Raw genomic sequence first — 21274 nt, 5'->3', positions numbered from 1 at the left:
CTAGAATACTATGTCTCTAGAGAGAGAGAGAGAGAGAGAGAGGGCTGCTTGTGGATGTGCTGTTTGTTTCTGGGCTGAGGGTAGGGCTGCGGCTTAGGGCCTTCAAGGTGCAGCCGACCCCTCTGAGGCCCTGCTGTGCTGTTCTTGGTTTGCCGAGGACAATTTGATGTGCGGGGCTGATGATGATTCCAGGTTCCAGGCTGGGTGGGGGTCTTCAGGCGTGTTTACTTACTGTTTACGTAGCTTGCGCCCGTACTATGGCAGCCCGTAGCGTTCATAGTTAGGTCAGGTGGGAAAACTTGTGAGCTTGCTTGCTTGGGCTTGGAGGTGACGTGGTGAGGGCGAACGTGAAACTTACGGTTGGAGGATGAATGCCTTGACTGAAGGCAGAAAACAGATCGGAAACCAAAACATTGGGATGAGCTACTGCCTGTGCGGGTGCTTTCTGCCAGAGTGGCCTGGAACAAGAATGGGGTTATGGTAGAGGTGCAGAGATGCTTCTCCTTAACCGGTGGTGGTTGTGTTTTTGAGCCTATGAATGTGCTCAAGATACTTCATGGATAATCCGAAACAGAACGGAGCGGCGTTCCAAATCATGCTGTGGTACGTACAAGATGAGAGGAATATGCTAAGCTCAAAGCCACTGGGGTAGAATCAACACGACGCTAAGTCTAGACAAAGTCGCACACGATCCAGAACAACTTTGGCAATAGGGAGCAAACTGGTGCATAAAGTTCAATCATGAAGACTGGTACAACCAGCCTTATTGTCAACCCGGCCAAAAAGGCCTGGCTGAAGTTGTGTTCTACAACCGGATTTTCTGGCTCAAAAAAAAGCCAAGGCCAGGTTCCAGATTTGTCGCTGAGGGGCGGTCACTCTAATTCGAGAACCACGAAACATGCCGCCTTGTCCCTGCAGGGGACGGCTTAACAGGTGCTAAAGATGTCGAGGAATATCCAGAGACGGCCCATGGGGTAGTTGCTGTCAACCGGGTCCGGAATATGGTGCGCCGCTGTGCCGCTCGTACAAACAGCTATCCTGCCTTTCGCTTGGCTTGAATGCTACTGTACACTGTAGACTGGGTCGTAGTCACAGCATGCATTGGGGGCCGGATCAGATTTGACCAAGATTTGGAACGGTGAGGTAGAAATTGGTATAAACAACGCCGACCTCTCGTATGAAGACGGAGGAGACTCCGGGACATTCGACCGTTGCGAAGCCGAAACTAGCCTCCCCCCGAAGACTTCAATGATCAAGATGTTACGCGCTATTGTAAGCTCTGTTGCCTTGCTCGCAGCAGTTGTGCTGGCCAACGATACAGGCCACGAGAGACCTCCCCGCACAAGGGAATATGACTATGTGAGCTTACCCCGAGAAAACGTATGCCATGAGAAGAGCATACACTAACCGCCTGTATGTCGGCAGATCATCGTCGGCGGCGGCACCGCTGGACTCGCGCTGGCAACCAGACTTAGTCACGGCCTCAGGACATCACAGATCCTCGTTGTCGAGGCTGGCCCTGCAGCGCTGGATCACGACGGCATCAATGTCCCTGGTCTCAAAGGAACCGTCTTGGGCGGGCCGCTGGACTGGGCTTTCACCACACAACCACAGCGCGGCCTCAACAACCGCTCTCTCTTCATCCCGCGGGGACGCGTGCTAGGAGGATCGTCGGCCGTCAACCTCCTCGCATGGAACCGGGCATCGGCTGCTGAGTATGACGCGTGGGAGTCCTTGGGCAACCCAGGATGGAACTGGAAGGCCTTGTCAGCCGCTATGGAGAAGGCCGAGACGTATGTTAATGGGCCGCCCGGCTCAGGAACCCATGGCCCCATCAAGGCCGTCATCAGCCGGTTCATGACAGAGCACCAGAAGGCCTTCGTCCCTGCCGTGGCCAGGCACTTCTCCTATCTGCCGAACAATCACGACTCCCTCCAGGGGAATCCCATCGGCGTCATGGTGCAGCCCAGCAACATCGACCCCGTGCCGTACAACCGCTCGTACAGCGCCAACGCCTACCTGCCGTTGGCCGGGCGCAACCTCGAAGTTCTCACCGACACGCCGGTTGCCAAGGTCAACCTCGCCAAACCTCAAGACGGGGATCGGAACGCTCCGTACACAGCGACCGGCATCACCTTGCGCAACGGCACCATTCTTACTGCACACAAAGGGGTGGTGCTCAGTGCAGGCGCTATCGGCAGCCCCGTGTTGTTGGAACTCTCAGGTATTGGAAAGCGCGAGGTGCTGCGCTCGGCGGGAATCACAACGCTGGTCGACCTGCCCGGCGTGGGTGAGAACTACCAGGAGCATCCGCGTGTGCACATCGCGTTCGCGCTGAAGGAGGGCCAGGTATCTGGCGATTTGCTGCAGGTGAACGAGACCTTCAGGGCGGAGGAGTGGGCCAAGAGGCTGCGCGGCGAGCCTGGCTTCTTCGATGATGTTGGCGCCAACTACATCTTTACTGACTGGTCCGGGGCTGTCGAGTCGCGCACGGTGTATGGTGAGCTGACTCGGCTGGCCAAGGAGGTGGTGGACAGCGCCCCGGAGATCAACAAGTATGAGCTGAAAAAGCAGCTAGAGCTGCTCGACGACAGGCGTGTGCCGCAGGTTGAGGTGATATACTCGGGCCGCTACGTCGGGCCCAAGGGGTACCCGGCCCCGACCTCGAGGCTCTACGGGCGGGGATTCTTCAGTCTTCTCGCCGGCATCCAGCACCCGCTTAGCCGGGGTAGCGTGCATGTGGACCCAACGGACCCGGTGGGGAAGCCGCCGGTGCTGGATCCGGGGCTCGTGAGCAACAAATACGATGCCGCGGGGCTCGTGGCACTGCTCAAGTTCTGCCGACGACTGGCACATGCCCCGGGGTTCCGGGAGTACTGGGAGGTTGAGTACGAACCAGGCGAGGCGGTCCAGACGGACGAGGACTGGCAGGCGTATATCCGCAACGTGACGGAGACCATTTACCATCCGACGGGAACGGCAGCGATGCGGCCGCGGCGGGATGGCGGGGTGGTGGATGCGAAGCTGACTGTGTATGGGACGACGAACCTGAAGGTGGTGGACGCGAGCATCATTCCGGTGCAGCTCTCGGCGCACCCGCAGACGGCGGTGTACGGCATTGCCGAGCGGGCGGCCGAGATCATGATTGCGGAGCACCGTCTTAGAGGTTGGTGACCGGCCGGCCGGCCCGATGCCAGGACGGGCGAGCTGCATGTTGCGTCTTATCGTGGCTGAGCGAGTGAGGCTCGGCCTTTCAAGCAAGCGAAGCGAGGGATGAAGACGGGCGTTGAACGAAGTATTAGGTATTAGGTAAATGAGCTCATGTCTGTAGAGCGGACACAACGACGCTCAATCTGCGACTGTGAGACGCAACATGCAAGATGAAATTGCATTCCGCATAGCCGCCAACTTTGAACAATATTCACTCCGCGTTGGATGCATGTTGGTAAGTATGTCGGTTGCTTGTACTGAGCCCGTGTGAAACTCGCATGAACCCACCCACTCTCTTGGTGTGACGGTGCAACCGACGGGGCTGGCAGCCGAAAGATGTGCGAGAACTTGGCGGCCGTTTTCCCCCAATCAGGCCCATCGTCCCCAGAGCTTTCAGTGGATCAGTTGGAGCAGATCGACCCAAAAAGCGGGGGACGGCGTCTCGCGATTGGACAATGCCCCACAGAGATGGCGAGGTGCCCGTGACCGGGCGCTGGAGACTTTGGCAGTGTGACCTTCCATGAAAACAAAAAACGATAACACCACCGCCTGGGACACCTTGGTTGTGATCTCCCCCCTCTCTTCTTCCCAGCCATGTCTGCGACTTGCAGAACACAAGTCGACGTTGTCCATTTTTGAATCTTAATTTGGTTCCGGATTTGAGGGAATGGACGGGGATTCTGGCCCGGCTGGCCGTGTTCAAAGCTCGTCATCGGACTCGGAACAAATGCGGGGACAGAACTCGACGCGTCAAGAACACGACCGTGATGACCACCACACCATCACCTCACGGCCTGCGGCTGCCCCATTTCTGGTTGTAGTTGCAAAACTGGCTGCTTTCACCGTGAGTGAGGCCCTGCATCAGACGTGACGACTGTGATGAGAGTGAAGCACTGATCATGAGTTCAATTTCAGGATGTGCTTCTCTCGGGTCTTATTTTCCCCATCCTTCCAACCATCCTCGACACCCGAGCCCAGGTCCCTCGCTCTCAGGTGCAAATATGGACGTCCGTCCTGGTTTCTGCTTATGGCGGCGCTTTTGCAGTCTTGTCTCGTAAGTCCTCCCCTAGCCTGTAAAACAGCAAGAGGTTGCTCACGAACTAACCCCTACGCCCTTCATTCAGCCTTGATGCCCCTCCTTACTCGGCAGGGCCTGAGTGCTTGCATCGTGCTGATTGCCGGTCTTGCCGCCGCCGCCACCGCTTTTGCCCTGCTACAGTTCTCAGATAACCTGTGGCTGTGGATTCTTGCACGAGTTGTCCATGGATTCGGCGCCGCAGCTGTCGTGGCCGCATCTTCGGGTATCTTCGCTGCCACGTCCAGCGCTCTTCCGGCCTGGATTTCACCCTCCTTCCTCCAAAACGTAGCCATGACTACGGGTCCTGTCATGACCGGAGCGCTGCACGAGTACTATGGCCAGGATTGGATCTTTTACGCCGCATACGGCCTCATCGCCTTGAACATGCTGTTCAGCATCCTGGCGGCCAGCCTTGCCCCGTCTCCCATTGCAGGAACCCCAGAGGAACGTACTGCACTTCTCGATTCGGAATCCTCCCCTGCCAGCTATGGTACCCTGTCTGCTCACGGGTCTCACTCTGACGACCGATCCCCGCGCTCCCTGTCCCCAACAGCCCCCGAGCCGAGATCAGCTCAGCATCCACCCTCTGTCGCTGACACTGTCCATTGTGGTCCCCGTGCCTTGCTTGCATGGAGCGGATACCTCGTCCTTGGCTTACTTGTCTCTGCCTTGCACAGCGTCCTTCCACACTTTACACAGACGCATCTCCACTGGTCCGTCTGGTCCAGCGCGTTTAGTTTCGTTCCACTCTCTGCGCCTGCTGTTGTTACCGGGCCCCTTTCCGGCGCCTTGGCTTCACGGGCGCCAAAGTCTATCCGCTTCCTGGTGACAACCGGCTTCATCGCTTTGGTGCCTGCGTTTTTGGCCCTTGGTCAGGCATCTGTAAAGCAGGATCCCTCACATCAGTGTTTCTTCCTTGTCCTTGGTATCATCTCGGTGGCCGCCGGTCTTAGTGCGGAACCGCTCCTGAGGGAACTGTCCGCTGCCACAAGCTCCTCGTCTGCCCAGTCCTGGAGCTCCACGGCTCATGCAGCTGTTCTTCCTACTTCTGCCAGCGCTTGGGGAACCCTCGCTGGCCCTCTTCTCGCCGGTGCTGTCAGTTGGCTTTGGGGTTGGAACGCCATGGCCCAATCGATGGCCGTTGTTGCAGCTGGTTCTGGTGTGCTCTCCCTCTTGTTCCTGCAGGGCTGGATTGGGAAGCCCTACGCCGAGACGAGGTCCAGCTTTGTCAACTCTAGGACCCTGGATGAGGAATCAGCCCCTCTGATCACGAACAGCCGTTCAGCATGCGTCGCGTCTACCGATATTTACCACAGCAAACCTGAGGGCTATCATGCTCAACGACGTGACTCGGACGAAGTCTCTCCGCACACACGCACCGATCAGTGCTCCAAGAGTCGTCCTAACCGCCGACACTTCAGTGTCGACAACTTCTCGATTGCGACGACGGCCGCTGGCAGCATAGACTCCTCGGGCTCTTCGGTCCGATTCCAGGCTGCACTTGAGACTCCAGTACCTCCGCCTCGAAACGGCGGCCGCAGGCGTTCCGAGGCTAGCGACACCACGACCAAGTCCAGCGCCGAAAGACGATATGTCATGCGGGAAGCGCCACATGCACCAGCCACCGATCCTCTGCTTGCCGCCGGCAGTCTCTACGTTATTGACGAGGAACGAGACACAGCCACCGGCGTCGAGACGGCCAGGCAAAAACGGCGCGTTGTCGTCTTCCCCGAAGGTGCTGCGCCTCCCGAGTTGTTGGCCAAACACCGGCACCACGTCGTTGCCATCAACGCCCTCGATGGCACAGCGCAGATGGTTGTTGACAGCACAAACAACCATGCCGTGCATGTGACTGAAGAGGAGGATGAGCCACCGGCATTTTCGGATGCCAATTCTCGTCGCTATGTTGTGATTGTTGTTGAAGGGGAAGGTGATGAGGTTAATGGTGGTGCAGAGTGAGACATTGGATCCAGAGCTTCAGAAGTTGAGTGAGGAGTGGGAATGTGGGGTGGGTCCGTCTCGACAGCAACGGACCTGAGCGAGGAGTAACTTGACATTCCGTTGTCATGGTTTAGGTTGGTAATGTAGATACCCAGGGGCAGCAATTGTTGGTAGCATGTTTGGAATTTACGATTTGGTTAAGGTTTAACATCCACGGGCATTTCCAATGGACAAAGCGTTGACGTGTATCATTATCCTTGCCCGTTCTACATTGCTTACTTCCCCTGGCTGGCGAAGTGCAACATCTCGATGACGTTCTCACTGCATTCAACAACAATTATGCCGGATACTCAGTTTCCCTCTTGTTAGTTCGTCAATCAAATCATCACAGTCAGACCAGAGACGGGAAGCTCACGCTCGACCAAGAATTGGACATCGATAGTTGTACCACGACTGTCCAGTGGGCACCTTAAATGGCATTCGTCCCATCTCGCTGACATCACAGTGGTATGTACACTTTTCCTACACCCGACTGCCGCTGAGCTTCCTGCTAACTTGGTTCCAAGATCTCGACACCTCCTGGGTACATTTCTCTTTGGTGTTGAGTTCTTGAGTTCGACACGAATTACCTCGATACCCCTATTCGAGTCTCAGCGACTTTATCTGATTCTTTTGTGTCTGATCGCGTTACTGCGAGTGTCTGTATTCCATTGTTGACATCATCGTCGACTCTGCGAAGTCTGTCCCAGTCGCCACAAGGCTCATCTAACGCTCTGCATGTCTGCTTTCATTTCTCCAGACGTCACTCTCCAGCCATAGACTCACGAATAGTGACTCAGGTTGTGGCGGGCGAGGGTTGAGTCAAAGGGGGCTCGCAGGTTAAGGCAGGTATATAACGGGTGACCCTCCCAGTCAGATCCCTCGAATGTCCTTCTTAAGTTTTCCTTTCCAGAGAAGAAAAATTTCATAACACTAACAATTTGAAGATTCGAGACCAAAACCTCTTCACGCCTCTTTTCCTTGCTCAACCCCTGGGATAAGAAACAATCAACAAACGTCACATAACGACAATGCCTGGCGTTACACTTACTGAGCGGCTGTTTGCCGAGCGGCTGTTTACCGCGCTGCTCCCGCGAAATCTGGACCTCCCACGGCCTTTCGAGGTTGGCCCAACCCTTATCGAGTCCACTGTCGAAGTCGAAGGCGAGATTTTGCGCTGCTCCATCATCCTACACGGCGTGGCCAACTCGTTCACCCCGGATGGAAGGGTCGCCGGTTACGCTATCCGCTGGAACTTTTCTTACCACCAGGAGCCTTTGCCGCGGTACGAGAGATATGAAGAGCCGCCGCCTCCGTATCAGCCCCCGAGCCCTACGGGGCCGCCTCCTGTAGGTGCCCGGTACCCACTTCTGTGTTGTGGATGAGTGGTTTCGCATGCGAGTCTTGCTTGGTGTTTTCTGATGTCTTTCATCATTTACCGTGCATGTGTCGCACTTGGCTCATTCCCACTTGACTCAATCATTTGCATGCACTGTTCGTAGTAACATTCTGCAATCGTTTACTAATAAAATCTTGTTTTAGTCTTACACTGCGACTCTCCTGGCAGATGCGCTCGATCGGCGGGCCGCGTGTCTGGAAGTTTCCTCCACGGCAGGAGCCATTGGGAGGCGCACGCAGACCTTCCCAGAGGGTGACGCCTCTGCCGCTGCCATCCCTGCCGTCCCTGCCGGGCCCAGCGCCAGCAGCAGTAACAACAACAAAGACGATGGCACCCTTTATTCCTCGTCTGCCCCTGTCTCTCCCGGCTCTAACACCATCTTTTACCAGGGGAGACAGATTCGCCTGCCTCCGCGCCTTCGCCCTCGGGACCCGTCGCGGATCGAGGATGCTGAGGAGGACCAGAAGGGGCGCTAGCTCCCGTCTTCTCTTTCAGTTGAAGACGGAGGGAGGTACACCAATGATCTCCTGGAGAGTTAGTTGTTCCCGTTGTCCAACATCACTGCAGGCCTACTCAACGGGACGTCTGCAGAGCAAGGCTGGACAAGTGGTGGTGGGTCAGATTGCTGTGGGTGGGTGTGGCGGGCACGCTGCAATCTGAAGAGCTGCTGTCGTCATTGCCAAAACCAGATTGAACACCACGGGCAGCGATGGCGGGGGTGAGAAAGATTGCAGGTACACAGCAAAGACTTCGAAACCATCACAAGATCGAGAACGCCAATGCCACCAGGACTGATTGGAATTGAGTCCTGGTGGCTCGTCGCCGTGGGTGGGAGGTGGGCATGCAACGGTCGAGAAAGGCTGCTGTCACCGCCAAATCAGATTGCATACAGCAGTGACACCGGCACGATCGCAGCAGCACGGCAACAGGGCGGTCACCACGTTAAGACGCATCTGATACCAGCATTGTCACATCACTACGAGGATACAAGTCTTGTACTGTCAGCATTGGGGTACCCTCTTGACCAAGGCTCCTTCACGGCAAGCAGACGAGGAAGCCAGGTGTACCCGGCCTATGGGCGATTGAGCTGGCAGATTTAGGACAAACGGCTGTGTGGTCTTTGGGCAAGCTGGTAACGATGGGTGAAGGATGCAGCAAGATATGATGTGTGATCTAGAAAGATTGTAAATAGATTAATAGGTCAAAGGCAGTGTCTCTGGGGATGTATTCCCCAGAGAGGCGCTCTTTCCCCCAATGTCTCGCGTCTTGCCTGTGATACTGTGACATTTGTGTGCTCTTGTCATTGTAGTGGAAATGAGTGGGGTTGTGCGACTCTGCGCCTCTTGTTACCTATATCAGGGTGTAAGAATAACACTTGAACGCTGACGGAATCTTCAAGTCCTTGATGTTATGTCGCTGTCTGTTGGAGTCAAGCAGGGATCTAATGCATGGACCTGCTCCGCCGCGGCGGGCCATAGGGCTGAGCGGAGTCCGGGGTGAGTGGGGCCAGACCCGAGCAGGGTGGCCCACATCTTGCTGGGCAGGGTTGGGCATTCATTACAGTGCATAAGGTACTGTAAGTGCCTTAACACTGTACATTGAGCTGTGAATGGTCTGAGCCGAGGGGCGACACGTCCTTGTTTCTGGATGACACAACTCTCAAACCACCAGAGGACGGAGTTCCTACTTGCATCCTTCAACCCATCCCTCGTTTTGTTCTGGACCGCTTGCCTCGATGGTGAGCGCCACGATGCAAGATCCTTAAGCAACCAAGCCTTGCTTCGGGTTCGATAATAGAGTCCTACCAAGTCGCGCGCTCCTGAGGGACATTGACTGCGCTTCGCCCCTTTTGACGTATGTACATCCGCCCGTCCACGCGCGACTGCGCTGAAGACTCCGCTAAACCAGCTTTAGCCTGCTCGAGAACATTTTCAATCCATTCCGATGGGCCGTTCATACCCCAAGAACCCGAGCACCACGTCTCGGACCCCCATTCGTGAGTTGAACACCCTTATCGTCATCATCAGCAGCAGCAGTTTCGTCCATCTCCCCACACAACCAGCAACAGCATAACTCCCCCAAAGTTTAGTCACAATCACCCTGTTTCCACAAAACAAACGGTGTTATTATTCCATCCCGTTAATCATAAGCCCCCGCCCGGGCTCGCACAGAATGGACCGATCAGGTCCCCCATAAGTACTGTGGGAAGATTGACTTCGGCCGCGTCGGCCGGCCAAACAAGGCCCACCGTTGCGATGCCTGTCTTGCCATCAAGTACAAGGAAAGCCGGTTCCGCGATGGCCCCAAGAACATCAAGGCTGGGAGGATGGAGAAGATGGCTTGGTTGACGGGAGAGGCTTGGCAGTGATGCAAGGCGGTTCCGTGGGGGTAGTGGGTAGTGGGTAGTGGGTATTGATGTTGGGGTGCTACTGGGTCGGGTCATCATCCGTTTGGTAGCCTCTTTTCGGAAGTTGTATCGCGTTGTCTGGCTCTTATTTTCTTTTCGTCTTCTCCGCTTACTTCTTTCTTCTCTTCTCATGGAGGTAGTATTTGATAGATGAGTTTCACGATATGAAGATTGCAATGTTTTCGTAACTGTAGTTGAGTTCTATCAGGAACTTGTCAGCAAGGTTGGCTTGAATATTCAAGTATTAGAATAATCGCCATGTCGTCTTCATGCTAGTGTGATGATGATGTGTTCCCAGGTGGTATATCTCATGAAAACAATCTCCCAACCGACCTCCCATCATTGCATGAATACAACCTTGCATGACAAACTCGTCCGGATCCCGCCCTTCATGTATCCTTGCCCAGCCATAAACAGCAACAGAGAGGAGTGGATAGTAAACAATACGAGAGAGGACAGAGACAGCGTATGAAGGCCCACAACGCCAGCCAAGACAAACCCGCTTGCTGGGACCAGAGTCACCAACCGCCAACCGGCCTGTCTGTCTGCCAAACCGGAACCCCTTGGCATCCGCCCATCATTCCACTGGCGCTCACATCATGCACATCCAACCTGGGCACCTGATGTGAATAAGCGTAGTACTCGTCCATGACGTGCTCTTGCGATTGTGAAGAATGGTAGTCATACTCCTGGAAACTCGCCTGCAACGGATCCGAAGAACCAGCAGCACCACCGACAAGGTTGTAATTCGCGCCACTGCTGCTCCCAAAGTGGCCTTTTTGGATGCTCTGCACAGGTGCGGTTGTCCAGGAATCCGCTGCTGCTGGTCCACCACTACCAGCACCACCAAATTCCGCCTCCTGGAAGTCAAATTCGTGATGCTGCCCCATGTACGGACTCGGCGTGGCCGACATGGCTTCAGTTGCTGCAGGTGACGGCGACCAGCCGTCTACTACCAGGCTACCGCCGTTGCTGCTGCTCCCAGCGTTCAGGAGGTCATCAATATCGAGTGCTGTCATCCACGGCTCCTGGGTGGCCATATCGGCAGCCACAGAGCCAGCGGTGGTGAGGAATTCCGGTGGCTCCGGCGTTGACAGAGGCGAGGGAGTACCGACGGAGGTGGAGGCGGACGGGACGTGGAGATACGGGCTGGAGGAGCCGCCCAGGGCTGTCGGGGCCGGGGAAGGAGGGGAGGTTGTTGTGGTTGGTCTGGATCTGCTGGAGTGGCGAAGAGAGGAGGAGCGGGAAGGTTTCGGGCTGGGGTTGGTTTGAGACTCATGCCTGCGCCGCAAGATGCTGTAGCGGTTTTTGGCCGCCAAAGAGGTGCGGTTGGGGAAGTGCTTGTGCACGATCTCGCTCCAGTTCCGGCCGTGAATGGAGACGAGGTGGAGGAGTTTTGCGTCCTGGGAGGGAGGGGGATGAGTCAGCAAAGAAGCTCGCGGAAATGGGGGACTTGTTTTACTGGGGAGAAACTTACATCCTCCGGCGTCCAGGGACTCTTATCGATCCTCGGGTCGAGACAGTCATACCATCTCTTCCAGCATTGGTCGCCGTTGCGGGTGCCGACGGCCTCGGCGATCTTACTCCAGCGCGCGCCGTACTGCTCAACCGCCTCTCGCAGCTTCTCGTCCTCCTCTCGTGTCCAGGTGCCCTTGCGAATCGTGCTTGCAATGCTGTAGTGCCACCGCTTGCGGCAGTCCTTGTTATTCCTTCCCGGGAGATGCGCCGCGACCTTGTGCCAGCTGATGGGGCCATACTTTGGCGTCTCTGGATTGATGACAGTTAATTTCACCTGATGGTCATCATGGGGTAGAAGGTCATCAACTTGCCTTTCGCTACCGCCTCCCTCAAAAGCCGGTCTTCCTCAGGGGTCCAGACCTGCCGGACCTTTGGTTGTTGACTCGAGACTGGGCTGGGACTGGGTGAGTAGTACACGTTTGCCCCTGATGCTCCAGGCATCATGTCGAACGCTCCCTGTGCGGGTAGGGCAAGAAGACTTTGAGACATCGTTCCTGATGGATGGTAAGGAGGACTTTGAGTGGTTGGTATGTGGAAGGAGCCAAGACGTGAAAGTCAAGAACCCCTGAAACTATAAACACCAACTCTTTGGACAACAGTCAGGGATATATATCCACCCGTGGATCTGACGAAGGAATGAACACACTCTCGAGTCCCACGGCGGAGCATCTGCGCGGGCCCATGGTGCTTTGTATCCCCATGGCCGGATTACCGGGTCCTGGTTATCAAAGCAAGCTCTCGGGTTGCATCATCGGCAACCCACCAGTTGGTAGGAACCCATCGCAACCCTCCACTTCAGCCCTACGGCCCCTCTAGGTTGATCCCTCCAAAGGAATAGCGGTGGGCCCGCCAGTAAACGTAACGTGACAGAGCACCGCAGCAGTAGCAGCACATCTCCCGCAAGCCACTCCACCCCGCCATCGTTCATGGAGCCATTGAGTTGGAGGCACTGGAGGGGGAGTGAGTTTGGAGGGGTGAGGTGTGGCGGAGCAAGTAGCCGCGTCGCGGTGATTGGCGGGGTCGACGTGTCGACCGCCGCTTCAGCTGGGCGCGTGCATCCCAAACCGGATGGACTGCTGACGGCGGTCGAGCTCTGGACCGGGCTGAGGCTGCAATTGTCACCTCGAAAGTACTCACCAGCCCGTCCTGCGCTGCTGCGAGCCGCGGTTAGTTTTCGGGAGATTCAATAGGGCGGACCGTCCCCCCTCCCCCCTTCCCCCAAAGTGGCTCCGGGAGGGCGCCGGCAACGCGGGGCAGCAAGGGCGTGATCGACACTTGGCTTGGATGTGTGTCAGATACCATGTATGGGGTTTCCAGCCTCGGTGGCGTTCGCCTCTTCAACGGCCACACGCATGCCGCTGGAGCCCGAAGCCGTGGATATGGGGCGGGGTTCTGGCCCATGCACCCGGCACGGCGACTCCGGTGTGCAGAACGCCATGGCGGGGGATGGATTATCACGGAGATCTTGGTTGGGGCATTCCAATCTCCAAACCCATCACAGGGATCACGGGACGGATGGCGAGAGAAGATAAGCCGCCGACAGAGGATGGCTTTGCTACTATTGCGGAGTATGTACCTATCTGCCCGACTGAGGGCGGACTGATGATGACATTTGACAAGCACCGAAAATTTGGGTAACACAGTCGGTGATGCGGATGCGAAAACAATCCGAAACAATCCGACATCGCCTCTTGGATTTCAGAATTGGGGATAAGTCACATAGAGAGTTTGAAAGGGACAAGATAGGACATCGTAGCGTCCCGTCAGAGTTGATTCATTCTTCGGGGAGTGACAAAACCTAAGGTATCTCGCTGTTGTGTGATTCCAAGTCTACTGGTGCCTGAATTGAATGAATCGACGCAACTCGGACTGGTCTAGAAGCAAGACGACCAGCCGTTACACAAACCACCCAAGTCATCATCGGCAAGAGTCACCAAGTCAAAAGTTATGTCATTATGTTGAACATCAACCTCGAGTTCTCTCCACCCAAACTGAGGGAGCCAGCCCCTATGCAAAGCATCATCAACAAACTCCGATCTTTGGCCAGACTGAATTCTAGACACTTCGGGCGGGAAGAGGCAAACAACCGTGATCTAGATTGGAGCCCAGAGATTACCTGATGGAATTCTGTGCAAGCCTGGAAAATGCAGCGCTCTGCGATGGGGCAGTGGTTTGATGGCGGCGCCCGGAGCCAATCAGCCGGGATCTGCATATGCAAGCTGCACTCGACGAGAGCTTAATCCCTATTTCCTAATCTGCTTCGGTCACCGACGACAGCTGCAACTATGCTGCAGCAAACACATATCGGGAATGGGATATGTGTTTGTTTACTACAAGTTTGAAGCTGATGAGGCTCAGATGATCACCGACTGGGAACTCCCGCGATGGCCGCGATGTTGTGCATCCAGAGGGAGCATGCCACTTCACCACTCACAACTCAACAGCCGCTTGGTTGAGCGGTGATGGAAATGGTGCTATAATCTACCAGGTACCTATGGCACAAAGTGGCTCCAAGGGGGGCTGTACGGCTTGTGTAACGATGTCAGAAACCTTCGTGATCCTGGTCTGTATCACATTCGCAGCTCATCCCGAGGTCGAAGCGGCCAAATCAAGCAACAGTGGAGTGTTGACAACTAGATGAGAACAACACCGCATGAAGTCGATGGCTTGAAAAAAGTGCTGAAATCTTGGAGGGCGTAAATTCAAGGCTGTTTGACCATTTTCAACAGTACAGAGTTGTTGTGATGTTTGATGCTTGACAGACAGCCACACAAGGAGTTGAACGTGAAGTGACGTCACTCCGTCTTCTCGGTCAGCCACGAGAGTTCCAACCTAAGTCCAGACCTCTTCATCCAAGTTCTGTCCAGAACACTTGAGCTATGGAGGCAGCCCAGGGACGCGAGATCAAAGGTACTGTCTAGACGGGAAGAGACTTGCGATAACCGTCGGTGTTTGGGAGATTGTTGCCGTTTTTGACAATTTTAGCCGCCAAACAAGTGAGAGTCGGCCCGCCAGGGCTAGGCTTTTGTGTGACTCCCGCCCTCTGGACCCCAAAACATTTCCCTCTGGGTCCGGACATGAAGATGACACCGCTCTTCCAACTCCCAGACTCAGCATGCAAGACCCCAGCATGAGCAAGACACCAAGACGGTCATGAACCACGTAGTACAAGACCCCGAGGCGGTCATGAATCATGTAGTATAATCATGTCCAATATGTCGTATTATCAAGCAAACTGCTAGTACGTACTTGTGTATCATGCCAAAACAACCAAGGGTATCTCTAATCCGAATAAGTCTGCCGCCCATCTCACACGTTTAAAATGTAGTATTGTAACGTTTACGTAGTCTCTAGAACAGCAAAACACCAGTCACTCGCCGCCTTGGACGACTTGGTCAGATCCTTCTTCATATAGCAGCGGTGCTTCTCCCCCTCGTCGCCTTCGATATATCCCCATGCGCAAGCCGTGCACTCGTTGAAAGAGGCACATGTATGCATGCATTCGGCCATGCTGGTCGTCCTGCACGATATGCGTAGTTAGCGTTCGCTGCCCCAATGTCCGATCGATCCCTCGGCGATGGCCGGTTGCTGGCTGGATGGTTTGTGAAACATGGGGAAGCATGCTCGACGGCGACCAATTGCAGCTTGTTTGTCTCGGATCTACCTCCGAGGTTGATGGCCCAAATAGGTGCCTCAGCCGGCGGGTGGGTGCAGGGAAAGAGAGGCACATACCATGCATAGGCCAGCTCGGTGGCACCGTCGTTACCGGCGCTGTAGTCGATGCCGCAATAGCGGCGGAAGGTCTTCGTCGAGCCGGGGACGTAGTAAACCGTGTTGTTGAGGGCGGGGCAATCCGAGTTGTATATCGGCCGGTTAGATGTGGGCATTGCAGTTGTGGCAGCAGTGCTTGTGCTGTCAGGTGCAGCTGTACGCGTGCCAGGCATGTCTGTCACGTCGTTGATTGGATTGGATCCCAGGTCGGTTTCCCCGGTTGGTGTTGAGCTGTGAAGATGGTGAGCTGAAACGAGTCCTCTTCAATAACTTCCCTGGCGCAAAACATACCTGGTTGTCGCATTGGTCGGTGTGGACTGGGCTTTCGACACCCCGACGGTGAAACCAACTCCAACACCCACGCAAATGCCAACAATGACCAAGACACCAAACACCACCGCCACCCAAAGCAATATCTTCATCGTCCGCGGAGATAGACGACCGGGCTCCGTCCCGCTCACCAACCCTGCCTCGTTCGGATCCGTCGGTCCCACGCTGCTGAAGTCACGATCACTTGCGCCTCCTCCCCCTCCTCCTCCGCTCCCGCTCCCGAGGACAGAACCCCCTACTCCCGGCACCGCTAATCCTCCTGCCGCCGAAGGTGATCCATAATCGGATCTCTTCTCCGAGAAATCATCTGCCGCTTGTAGCGGCGCCGGCGGTGGTCCGGGTGGTGGTGTCGGCTCGCGGTAGAAGGTATACCCGACTAAATTGGCGTCGCTCTCCCTCTCAATGTCCCTCACGGATAACCTGTCGTCCCAGTAGATGGACGGCCCCAGCGAACTGCGGTTCTCGGAGCGGGTGATAATCGTCCCGGTTCCCACGCTCGAGTCGGCGTTGGAGGACGGCGCTGGTGGCCGCAGGATTTGGTAGCTGGTTTGTGGCTCGCCCTCGGCGAAGCGCACGCGCGGGCTCAGTTCGGGGTCATTACTCGTGGTGGTGTCGCTGATGCTGGGGTGGGGTTGGTGATGATGATGATGCTGGGACGAGGATCCCCTGCGTGAGGATTGGTCCATGGTTTTGTCATGAACGACAGCGGCAGCGAGCAGCAAGCAGACGCACGTTCAAAGTCTGGGGGCCATCTCGTTCGCCGTCGGCGGTGAAACGGGTCGAAGGGATCGGGAGGCCGAAGGTTGAAGTGCGTAGTGCGTGTCCCGATGTGACCGTCTCCGGGATGCGTATCGTCGATCTCTCCTCGGACGATTTCTTAGCTTCACAACGTCGTGCGCGTGGTGCTCTGACGCGCAGTCGGAGTGAAGGTAGGCCAGAACACAGTGGTGGAGGTGGTGGAGGAGAGAGAGCAAAAAGCCGAGCTCTTGGAGGCTCTCGGCTTTCTTTGCATGGTTTGGACTGTGAGCAGCAACACCGATCCGTTGACCGCGACGCCAACCCCTGCCTGCTAATTTCCCGCAAAATTGGATGGCGAGGATCTCGCTTGGGAACTTGGATGTGTTGGGTATGGTGGCCTCCATGGCTGGGAGTGGGTCGTTGCATCGACCCCGATCAGGCAGTCCAGGGTGTCATCAATTGACCACAATCTTGTCCAACAGCCGCATCAGCGCGGATGTTGGCTTGCCATTGCAAAAGACGCGATGGGACGTGACGCAGAGAGTCCGCACTGAGCGTGGGAAGCTGAGATCCGTGTCTTGGGAGGAGGACTCAATTGACCAATTGACAGGAGGAAACAGGATCGGCCGGCGGCCAAGCTGCCAAGACGCGGGCCGTGGTGGGGAAATTGTCCGAACAGAAGAACCGGGTTCAGGCGCACCGGATCCAGCTCAGTGGGTCCCGAGACGGCCCGGACGGACTTTTGCCTGGACCGGGACCGGGACCGGGATCGGGTCCGGTGGATACCGGGCTCCGGGCGACCCCATCAGTCCCGACCGACTGTCCGGCGGTGGACACATAGGTAACGTAAGTACCGCCAAAGCATTGTCGGATTTACACAACATAACTCGCTACGTGCACTCTACAGCAGGGATACATTTGTTCAAACGTTGAATGCTAAATACTGGATACTGCCGTCATTCCCCTTCATCAGCCGTGCTATCATCTCAATATGTTTGAAGATAGAACATGCTTTAACATTTAACTATAACAAGGTTCGCGGTCCGCTTAACACAACCCAACACCGCCGTTACTTCCTTCGAGCGTAATGGTTCATGTTGTGATGACTCCGGTCTCTCTTACACCACGCCAGATAACGCCCCGTGTGCCAGTGGTGGTATCGTTCGTGCCAGTCGCACCAGAGGAGCCTGCACCGCGTGTTGCATCTGTCACACCAATGTTCCTGACATGTCTTCTTAAGTTTGACTTGGTGCTTTTCCTTCCATTCGTCATCGTATTTATGCCGCTTATCCCAGTAGCAGTTCATCATCCAACCTGGGTGTCTTTCGAAGCGGCCCCCAACACGGAACCAGGCCCGACCAGCCCGAACGTCATCGCGATCCCCAAACAACATTTCATGGTCGAAGGATTCGCCACTATCAGTGTCGCTCTCGGTGTTTGAGGACGATGGGGAGCTATCACCATCCTTATCTGAGTCGTCGTTGTCTATATAGAAAGGCCGATCACTCTCGCCGTCTGATTCACCATCCGCATGGTCATCCGTATCTTCGTCTGCATCGTCACCCGAGTCATTGTCCGTGCTGAAAAAGAATGAGCTATCATCACTGTCGAAGTCGGTGTTGTCATCATCTGTGTAATCGCTGCTAATGTCGCTGGCAGATAGACTCGAGTCATCGGAGCTATCAGAAGTATTCATGCCGAGACCGAATTTGCGCCTCAGAAGCTTGGATGACCGTGCCCAGCTCCATGTCTTCTGTTTACGAGGCAAGTGGTCCGGCGCATAGCGCTTGAATGTTTCTTCGTTTGAGGAGGAAGAAGTCCCGTTCTCGTCCGATGATTCGACAACAGTTCTCTCGTGACGCCCAGCGTCAGGCCGACCGGACACCGGCTCCTTTTCCGTTGATTCTTGATGATTCTCTTGGTCTCGTCGACGGAGCTTCCGTAACTTGGCTCTCTGTTTTTTCCCTTGGAGTTGGGTCGGTGGCCGCGAGCTAGGTGGCTCCCCCCGTTCAAATACTGTCACTTCGGGCTCCGCCCAAGTGACTCTTGTTGGGCGATCAGGCACGCCTGTCACACTCATTTGATCGCTGATATCTGTTACCTGAGCGTCCACAGAGCTACCGCCTGGAATCGCTGAGGTCGAGTTGGGCGCAGAAATGTGCGACCTTTTACGAGTTGGAAATCGGACCTTGGACGTCCACTTCTGCAATCGTTTCATTGAGAATGGGTTCGAGAAAGGTTTTGAATCCTGTTCCTGCCGCACCGAAGTCGGAGCCAATGTTGGCTCCGAGGCCGTTCTCACCGGCTTGTCCACAGTCCAAAGTCCATCATCTTGGGTGTCTTCCGAGACGGAGATGTCCTGATGTGTTGTCAATAGCCACTGGTGACCTATGGCGTCGGCCGTGGTCGGACGGACTTCGGGATTCACGGTCAAGAGCTGCTGTACAAAGTCGGTTCCTGTCGCAGATACACCGACCCGTTGTAGATGCTTAACCGGAAACTCGAACGAGCCATTGACAAACTCCCGAACATGCTTCACATCCTTAAGCGCTGGCACCCCTGTGAGTACTTGATAGACGACGCACCCGAGGGACCAGAGATCCGCCGCTAATGGATGTTCGCCGCCGGACACAATACCGAGGAGTTCTGGTGCAGCATAACACGGTGTCCGATGCTTAGCGTCGTTTTCGTCCCCGCGGAGGCGTCGTCCAAGCCCAAAGCCAGATATTTGTACCAGCCAATCCGGGCCCGGGGAAGCGATGAGAATGTGCTGCCAGCTCGACTTTAGCGCACATTCTCAGAACAATGTTACACAGTCAGAACGAACCTCGGGCTCCAAGTCATGATGCGCAAAGCCGTCCTCATGCAAGTACTTCAAACCGCTCAGGAGCTGTCTGGCAATCTTGGTTGCCTGATGTTCTGGGCAAGGCTCGGTGAGGTTCCTCAGGTCCCCATACGGGACATATTCCATTGCAAGAAACATGGCGTCATCGATCTGGAACCACCCATATGCTTTGACAAAGTACGGTTCATACTGCGTCGCGTCAGCACAGAACTCGAGAGCCTGTAATGGAAGTAGGGCACCGTGTCTCCCATAGATACCTAAGTACCTTGTCATGAGAAAAGGCAAAGATTGCCTCGAGCTCTCGATGGCCATCGAATTTCGCCTCGGGAGCAATCATGATCTTCTTGACAACTCGGAGCGACGGCCCTTGCCGCTCGACATCGTCACACCTTTCTAGCCACACTGAGCTGGAAGGGCTGCTGCTCAGCACCGTTTCTCGTACCCAAGTCTCGGTCACCCTACGCCGGCCGCTTGAGGATCGTGGGTCCCGACGGTAAAAGTGGTGTTGAACTGTGGTTTTGTCAATGGGGTCTGTCTCGAGCTCAAATGATGGCGCAGGTTTGCCGATCCCACCAAGGGCGCTCGTTGAGGCTTCGGCGGATCTTGCCGTCATCTTTCTCGAAGTGTTATTGTAGGAGGAGAAACCGCTGGGGCATGAGAGGCGAGGCTTTGTGCTGAGAATACGGCCACAGGGAGATATCACAACTTATAGCCCAGATATTTGATAGATACTCTTCCTAGGAATTTTTCAGAAGCTCGAACGTGTCAGAATTGAAGCTGAAATGGGGAAAGATTAAGGTGGGGATGAAGTGCAGGAGCGGTGTGCCACATAAGGAAACACAGCATGCACCACCTCGGAAAACGACTGCGTCGAGGGAGGTCAGGTAGGTAAAGCCCTCGCTACATCTTTTACGGCAGGTCTAGAGCTTAAGACCGGCACAGGTAACTCCGAGAGGCGGACGAACAACCCCTCCAGAGTTCAGTCTGCCAGTAGCCAAAACTGGGCTTGAGACGTAAAACTCATCAGGCATGGATTTCTTTCGCCTCCCGCTCACAGCCCGGTAACATAGCCAGCCTGTATGGGCCGAGTACCTGGGTAGGCGTGGACATTTACCACAGCACGGACAATCAGTTCCTCCGTAGACGACTGGAGGTTGTCCAGAGCGCGAAGAGGCGGGGTTCAAGCCTTGTGGCTCAGCCCCCGGGCTTGGAAACTCGCTGTCTTGGCAGCATCTCGGTCCTCAGCATCACCAGATGTGTGTCAAAGCAGACTCTGCGGTGTTCATGCTTTTAGTGATCAGGTCAGCTTCTTTGACACCGAGGACCCTCCCAATAGGAAGCCACCTGCCTAGCTCCTTCAGTTCTCCTTGACTATGAGTCAGCCGAGTTCATCGTTTGGCATGCACGAGATGATGGCGCCATGATTTCACAGCCATGCTCAGATGCCCTCATTAACTTTTAGGTATTAACGCTATCTTACATGAAGCTTGTTTCCAAGTCTCCATCCTCTCTCCTTCACTACCTCAGCCGTGACCTGGAGTAAGTCACCTACCTAAAGTACCCGTACCTCGATCCAATCTTCGCCCATGGACGGGACAACCATTTTACTACCCTCCTCCACAATTTAATGTATTCCTTCTCAGTTCCCTTTCTTCTTCCTGCGCTCACATCCCTTTCCAGCTGCTCCAGTTCGTCTGTCCTCCCTGCCGTCCTTTCCTGATTCATCTCCTCCACCGGCTCATCATTTACCTCTCGGATCACCTCCTCCTCAGCTTCGTTCTGCTCAAGATTTACCTCCTCCACCTCACCCACTACTACTGCCTCTTCTTCCGACTCTACCCCGTTCACCAGCTGGCTTTCTTGAGTCCCATCTATCTCCTGTTCCTCCAGAAGATTCCTAAGCGCCTTTCTCGCAAACATACCCTCCCATATCGCATCTGGGTACTCTCTCAAGACCCCATATAGCAGCCCACGTTCTACGTCCTCGAGGTTGAAAAC

At 55.4% G+C, this 21274-nt stretch overlaps 7 protein-coding genes across 7 annotated transcripts; 4 read left to right on the top strand and 3 right to left on the bottom strand.

Annotated features, from left to right (window-relative positions):
* Positions 1 to 1248: 1248 nt before the first annotated feature.
* VTJ04DRAFT_7370 (uncharacterized protein) lies at positions 1249 to 3174 on the top strand (the record flags this gene model as incomplete). The annotated part of the gene is made up of 2 exons (XM_069365690.1): positions 1249 to 1359; positions 1426 to 3174. 2 exons carry the CDS (start codon positions 1249 to 1251, stop codon positions 3172 to 3174), a joined length of 1860 nt encoding a protein of 619 aa, XP_069216699.1.
* A 703-nt stretch (positions 3175 to 3877) lies between these two features.
* Positions 3878 to 6247, top strand: VTJ04DRAFT_7369 (uncharacterized protein; the record flags this gene model as incomplete). The annotated part of the gene is made up of 3 exons (XM_069365688.1): positions 3878 to 4054; positions 4126 to 4264; positions 4335 to 6247. 3 exons carry the CDS (start codon positions 3878 to 3880, stop codon positions 6245 to 6247), a joined length of 2229 nt encoding a protein of 742 aa, XP_069216698.1.
* Positions 6248 to 7299: 1052 nt separating this feature from the next.
* On the top strand, positions 7300 to 8143 carry VTJ04DRAFT_7368 (uncharacterized protein; the record flags this gene model as incomplete). Its single annotated transcript, XM_069365687.1, has 2 exons — positions 7300 to 7617; positions 7811 to 8143. The coding sequence occupies 2 exons, from the start codon at positions 7300 to 7302 to the stop codon at positions 8141 to 8143; spliced, it is 651 nt and encodes a 216-aa protein (XP_069216697.1).
* A 1468-nt stretch (positions 8144 to 9611) lies between these two features.
* Positions 9612 to 10035, top strand: VTJ04DRAFT_7367 (uncharacterized protein; the record flags this gene model as incomplete). Its single annotated transcript, XM_069365686.1, has 2 exons — positions 9612 to 9663; positions 9839 to 10035. 2 exons carry the CDS (start codon positions 9612 to 9614, stop codon positions 10033 to 10035), a joined length of 249 nt encoding a protein of 82 aa, XP_069216696.1.
* Positions 10036 to 10413: 378 nt separating this feature from the next.
* Positions 10414 to 12081, bottom strand: VTJ04DRAFT_7366 (uncharacterized protein; the record flags this gene model as incomplete). The annotated part of the gene is made up of 4 exons (XM_069365685.1): positions 10414 to 10611; positions 10671 to 11477; positions 11552 to 11841; positions 11904 to 12081. 4 exons carry the CDS (start codon positions 12079 to 12081, stop codon positions 10414 to 10416), a joined length of 1473 nt encoding a protein of 490 aa, XP_069216695.1.
* A 2850-nt stretch (positions 12082 to 14931) lies between these two features.
* VTJ04DRAFT_7365 (uncharacterized protein) lies at positions 14932 to 16379 on the bottom strand (the record flags this gene model as incomplete). The annotated part of the gene is made up of 3 exons (XM_069365684.1): positions 14932 to 15112; positions 15325 to 15594; positions 15655 to 16379. 3 exons carry the CDS (start codon positions 16377 to 16379, stop codon positions 14932 to 14934), a joined length of 1176 nt encoding a protein of 391 aa, XP_069216694.1.
* A 507-nt stretch (positions 16380 to 16886) lies between these two features.
* On the bottom strand, positions 16887 to 19889 carry VTJ04DRAFT_7364 (uncharacterized protein; the record flags this gene model as incomplete). Its single annotated transcript, XM_069365683.1, has 6 exons — positions 16887 to 17069; positions 17132 to 17177; positions 17781 to 18184; positions 18848 to 19213; positions 19259 to 19465; positions 19542 to 19889. 6 exons carry the CDS (start codon positions 19887 to 19889, stop codon positions 16887 to 16889), a joined length of 1554 nt encoding a protein of 517 aa, XP_069216693.1.
* Positions 19890 to 21274: the final 1385 nt, after the last annotated feature.

This window comes from Mycothermus thermophilus, assembly GCF_041956435.1.
Source record: "Mycothermus thermophilus strain CBS 625.91 unplaced genomic scaffold VTJ04scaffold_5, whole genome shotgun sequence".
In the NCBI taxonomy this organism is placed as follows: Eukaryota; Fungi; Ascomycota; class Sordariomycetes; order Sordariales; family Chaetomiaceae; genus Mycothermus; species Mycothermus thermophilus.
The sequence above is the reverse complement of the archived record's forward strand: the minus strand, read 5'-3'. Positions and strand labels throughout refer to the sequence as shown.